The sequence below is a fragment of the Cebus imitator genome, unplaced genomic scaffold (assembly GCF_001604975.1).
Source record: "Cebus imitator isolate Cc_AM_T3 unplaced genomic scaffold, Cebus_imitator-1.0 Scaffold445, whole genome shotgun sequence".
Classification (NCBI taxonomy): domain Eukaryota; kingdom Metazoa; phylum Chordata; class Mammalia; order Primates; family Cebidae; genus Cebus; species Cebus imitator.
This window is the reverse complement of record NW_016107760.1, coordinates 376,619-382,775: the sequence shown is the minus strand read 5'-3', so window position 1 is coordinate 382,775 and position 6,157 is coordinate 376,619. Positions and strand designations below refer to the sequence as shown.

Here is a 6,157-nt window from a genome sequence, read left to right as displayed (position 1 = left end):
GCGCCACCATGCCCAGCCAATTTTTTTTGTATTTTTAGTAGAGACGGGGTTTCACCATGTTGACCAGGATGGTCTCGATCTCTTGACCTCGTGATCCACCCGCCTTCGCCTCCCAAAGTGCTGGGATTACAGGCTTGAGCCACCGCGCCCGGCCCAAATGTGTTCTTTAGAATTGGTGTATAAATCTTTTTTCTTTTGTTTTTGAGTTGGAGTTTCACTCCGTTGCCCAGGCTGGAGTGCAATGGCACGATCTCAGCTCACTGCAACCTCTGCCTCCTGGTTTCAAGTGATTCTCCTGCATCAGTCTCCTGAGGAGCTGGGATTACAGACAAGCACCAGCACGCCCGGCTAATTTTTTGTATATTTAGTAGAGATGGGGTTTCTCCATGTTGGCCAGGCTGGTCTTGAACTCCCAACCTCAGGTGATCCACCTGCTTCGGCCTCGCAAAGTGCTGGGATTACAGGAGTGAGCCACTGCACCTGGCCTTTATTTGTTTTTTTAATTTTTAGAAATGTTAGAGTCATAAAATCTTTTTCAAAATGAATCTCTAAAGTCCACTAAGAGTGTTTTTAAGGTAAATAAATCCTATGATAGAGAGTTTTGGATTATTACCTTAAAAATCAATTTTCAGTTATCAGAAATACTTTTGAAATATATGTATTTTGCTTTCTTCTCAGGGGTCACAAACTGGTGACCAAATGGCGGAAAACACCTGCAAGTGTGTTTTCCTTGGCCAACACAGTGTTTTCCAAAACTTGACTTTGTGAATGTCTTTAGGCAGAACATATACCCCTTCTAGTTCAACCACATCCTTACTGCTATACACCAGTCACTTAACACATTGATATCAGTTCCATGGTCTCACTGTATAGATGGATTAATTGATACTTTCCTTACAATGTTTTAGCCTCCTCAGGAAGATGAAGAAAATTAGTATACATTATGTACAACAATGGTGAGGCTTAAATTTTCAGTTATTTTAAAGCCTAGCCTTCTAAATATTCAGAGGGTAAGCTGTAGTCTCAGGCTGCATAATACTAATTCTGGGATTTTAAATTCCCTTAACACTTGTTTTAGAGCTCAGAAATTACATTGAAGCTTATACTAAACAGGTTCTGATTAATGTGGCTAAAAGTGTGAAGTACCCTCTTTTTAATGTGTACCTTGAATAAGATTTGGGTTAAGTCTTAATTTATATTCAAGTAGACATAAATAGATTGCTTCACTGTTCTCAAGATATTAAATGAACTGCTTTAAAAGACTTGCGATTAACTTCTTTGATAGCTAGGTAGTCACCTTGTTGAACTTCTGGGCAAGTTTTACGCAGAAAGCTCAAGTTAAGGAACTTTTGAGTCGCCAGCGTAGGTACTCAACTTGCATTGAACTGTGAGTGTCTGATGTAGACCAGAAAGTACTATTTAATATCTGAATGCCTTAATTGTATATTTCTTACTGATAGTGAAGTTCTGATTTTGGGGTTTTGCCTGCTTCAGCTGAGTCTAGAGATGTGAAACTTTAGAATTATTATAGCAAAAATAGTTGCTCATGGTTTTGGAGCACTTACTTTGTGGCACTATGCTTATTTCCCTCATGTAAACCTCACAGCAATGCTGTGTGGTGGGTACTATTATTAATCTCATTTTACAAATGAGGAATTTAAGGTTTAGTCAAGGAGAACACCTTCCCTAGAGTCTCACAGCTAGTAAGTAGCAAAGCAAGTACTCGGGCCCAGACTGTCTTGACTGCAGAGCTCATGCTCTTAACCAGTATGGTTTTACTGTCTTTGCCTATGTCTTGCTTTACTACCTTTAGATATCATAGTTAGTGATGGTTTTAAAGTAGCTGGGATCTCCATGTGCTATTACATCTGCCCAGTTTTGGAGCAGTGTCTCTTACCCATAATTTAGTCAGATTAAAACATTGATCCGGGGCCGGGCGCGGTGGCTCGCGCCTGTAATCCCAGCACTTTGGGAGGCCGAGGCGGGTGGATCACGAGGTCAAGAGATCAAGACCATCCTGGTCAACATGGTGAAACCCCGTCTCTACTAAAACTACAAAAAATTAGCTGGGCATGGTGGCGCGTGCCTGTAATCCCAGCTACTCAGGAGGCTGAGGCAGGAGAATTGCCTGAACCCAGGAGGCGGAGGTTGCGGTGAGCCAAGATCGCGCCGTTGCACTCCAGCCTGGGCAACAAGAGCAAAACTCAAAAAAAAAAAAAAAAAAAAAAAAAAAAAAAAAAAAAAAAAAAAAAAAAAAAAAAAAAACGATCCAAGTGTGTTTACACTTGAGATCATAATACATAAGGACACTCAAAACTTTGAACTCTAACACATTGCTGCTTTTTCTTGCCTATTATAATGTCAATTAATACTGAAAAGGAAGAACTGTGCTTTCTTCCTCAAAAAGAGGAAGATTTATGACCAGGTGGTGATAAAGTATGTTCTGATGAACATACTTCTATAATATTTTTTTTTTTTTAAGACAGAGTTTCACTCTTGTTGCCCAGGCTGGAGTGTAGTGCGATCTCAGCTCACTGCAACCTCTGCCTCCCAGGTTCAAGCCATTCTCCTGCCTTAGCCTCCCAAGTAGCTGGGATCACAGGCATGTGCCCCCATGCCCAGCTAATTTTGTATTTTTAGTAGAGATAGGGTTTCTCCATGTTGGTCAGGCTGGTCTTGAACTCCCAACCTCAGGTGATCTGCCTGCCTAGGCCTCCCAAAGTGCTGGAATTACAGGCAGGAGCCACTATGCCTGGCCATACTTCCATACTTCTAATGGACATATGTTTGTCCCTTCCATAAGATTTTACTTTCTTTCCTTAGTTATAATACATGGTTTCTTCAGGGCTGGCTTTGAAAAGAAAATAGGGAGTAACAATAGTTTCAGGAATATAAGGTTTCCATATGTTGCATTTTATATTATTCTGAAACTTAGACACATGTTTATACAAGGGCAGCTTTGTTAGCAAATTGTTTCCAATGAGCTTGCTAAAGACAAACTTTTTTTTTTTTTTTTTTGAGATGGAGTCTCACTCTCTCACCCAGGCTGGAGTGCAATGGTACAATCTCAGCTCACTGCAGCCTCCACCTCCTGGGTTCAAGTGATTCTCCTGCCTCAGCCTCCTTAGTAGCTGGGGTTACAGGTGCTCACCACCAAGCCCGGCTAATTTCTTGTATTTTTAGTAGAGGTGGGGTTTCACCATGTTAGCCAGGCTGGTCTTGAACTCCTGACCTCAGAGGATACACCCACCTCGGGCTCCCAAAGTGCTGGGATTACAGGTGTGAGGCACCATACCTGGCCAAAACAAACTTTTTAATATAGTTTTGTCACAGATCTAGTAGTAGAATGATTATAGTCTTCTTTTTCTTAAGCAGTGATAAACCTTTTAATGGGAACAAAAGGGAAATAAATTGCTAACTGAAGGAACCAGTAAGAAGTACGCTGAAGTATGGTCTATTGTTGTAGAATAATTTGTTAAATGGACCAGAGTAACATAGTGCAACATGCATCACCTTATACCAGATAATGACTGATTGTCTTAAGTTTACTTGAAGAGATTTCAGTCAGGAAAAAACCTTGGTCAATTGTTTTCTTGAATTTATTAAACAAACAATTGAAAATAATATTTTAAAGGACATAATCTCCTGAGATTACATCTTACAGTTATTGAATGAGATCCAGTTCGTACATGCCATGTAAGTAAGTTTATAACCTACTATGCTTTAGGGCCTCTTGCTACCTTAGATTGACACATATTTAAGAAAAATAATTTCATTTCAATAGTAGCATAATCAAACATCATTAGAAAGATCAAACATCATTAGAAATTTGCTGGAGTTGTGACTGCAATCTAAACCAAATGTGATTTTAAAATTATTTCTGCTATTAACTCCCTCCATACGTGTGAATTATTGAGTTGATTTTATAGTGAAATGCCTTCTGAGCCATTCTTAGGGATTCTGAGAGGGACTGTGAAGTTTTTCCTGGCTTAAATTCAATTAAGTTTTCATTACAGAGTCATTATGACATGAAAAGGAACCAGTGTGAACACTTTTATACTTATTACCCTCTATTTTAAAAATAACTTGATTATGGATTTGTATTTCTGGCATTGGTTTTGAAACTTTGTGCTTTCATTCTTTCCTAGTCCGTTTAAAAATCACTGGAGAGTTTAAGATGGCAGCTGACTAAAATAGGCCTTTGAGGGCTTTTGGTCTTCTAAAGGAGGAAGGCCACATTTTAGGCCCAGTTTCTTATTTGAAGGATGTTTTCAAAATGTACAGTGGCTAAAGTTATCTTGTAAGCTGTAATTTTGAGTTTATGATGGTTGTCTTCAAGTTTGGGGGAAAATAGTGGCAAATCAAAAAACAAATCACGTTCGAGTAGTTCATAGAGCAATTCCTAGAGATGTATTTCTTACCTGACCTCTTCTGTCTACCCTGTATCTTTGCATTATTTAATACTTGGAAAAACCCACATAGCATTAAAAACAAAGTACTACTGAACAAAGTGATAAATACCTTTTCTTAAATCTTTCTTTTCTAACTACAGGAACATTTAAACTTACAATAGAATTCACTGAAGAATATCCAAATAAGCCACCTACAGTTAGATTTGTTTCTAAGATGTTCCATCCAAATGGCAAGTATCACTTTTAGTACAGTTTTAAACTACTGCAGTGTTTATTATGGAGTATTCCACATTTGCTGTGTATTTTGTGGTGCCTGAGTATTTGTTTAGGCAGCTTGCTGCTTCCTGAAAGCCGAACTTGTTCTTGGTTGTTTGTGACTGTCTTGTCCTAGAACTGAAGCAGTGGAGGTATTTTCCCTTTGCTTGGAGTCTGGGAGCCTCCTGACTTTGATGATTTTTTTCATTTACTTATTAAACAACGAAGGATGCTCTTGAGGTCTCCTTTTAATGCTAGGCCAGATTGGGATAGTCTTGTGTTGTAATTATTTTCACTAGCATTTAGAAAAGTCAGTTTCATTGGATGCATATCAGAATTACTGTGGAACATTTTCAAAATACAGATGACTTGGCCCCACTCCAGACCTACTGAATATCAGATTCTGTTGTTGAGGGCCAGGCATACATTGTCAGAAAAGCACCACAGGTGATTCTAACGTACCACTTTGCACTTTTTAAAATAGTGGTAAGCCTAGAGCAGCTTGCCTTTTATTTAGGTTAATGAAGTATTTTTCAGGATATCAGATATTTTTATCTTTTTGCCAAACTGAAATCTTGTGAACTCTGAGCCATCTTTTGTTACTTCAATTAGGGGATATAGCCTACAAATTTGGTGGAATGAATTTCATATGTCTGTGGAGAGCTAGGGACCCTGTTCAAAAATGTTTCTGATTTCCTGGATAATAGGGCAGCCTTTTCTGAAGAATGAACACTAAGTATCTTCCAGTTTTTTACTGGTCACATCTGACATTCTCTGACCATCCCGATTATTTCACTAGTAATGGTTATGACTCATCTTTTTAGGCAGTTAACTGGGAAGCAATCTAAGAATCTTTAAACTTCAGAAGTAAAGTATTCTTGACTATTTTTGTTTTGTCTATAATAAAACCTTAGTGGTCTTGTTAGGTTTAATGTACCTACCTCTTTGTTCATAGTCTATGCAGATGGTAGCATATGTCTGGATATACTTCAGAACCGTTGGAGTCCAACCTATGATGTGTCTTCGATTCTAACATCCATACAGGTGAATTTTTCCTTAACGTGACGAACCTATAACTTTTAATATGTTTATATTAGCAATTGAATTGTTTTTGAAAGTCATAATGTAATAGACCATTTTATTTTTTGGTCAAAGTTTGTTTGTTTTATAGATGAAAAGTAGACCATTAAGACCCAAGCTGGAGCCGAGCATGGTGGCTCACGCCTGTAATCCCAGCACTCTGGGAGGCCAAGGCGGGTGAATCATGAGGTCAGGAGTTCAAGACCAGCCTGGCCAAGATGGTGAAACCCCATGTCTACTTAAAATACAAAAATTAGCCAGGTGTGGTGGCAGGTGCCTGTAATCCCAGCTGCTCGGGAGGCTGAGGCAGAGAATTGCTTGAACCTGGGAGGCTGAGGTTGCAGTGAGCCGAGATCGTGCCATTGCACTTCAGCCTGGGCGACAGAGCAAGACTCTGTCTCAAAGAAAAA

The 6,157-nt window shown here is 39.1% G+C and overlaps 1 protein-coding gene across 1 annotated transcript in view; it reads left to right on the top strand.

The window, feature by feature from the left end:
- The window catches only part of UBE2A (ubiquitin conjugating enzyme E2 A), a 10,083-nt gene extending 4,336 nt beyond the window's left edge, over positions 1 to 5,747 (top strand). Inside the window, exons 4-5 of the mRNA XM_017511245.2 lie at positions 4,553 to 4,642; positions 5,623 to 5,747. Of these exons, the coding sequence (XP_017366734.2) occupies positions 4,553 to 4,642; positions 5,623 to 5,732 (200 nt within the window). The 3' untranslated portion in view covers positions 5,733 to 5,747. The remainder of the gene's footprint in view (positions 1 to 4,552; positions 4,643 to 5,622) is intronic.
- The last annotated feature ends 410 nt before the right edge of the window (positions 5,748 to 6,157 follow it).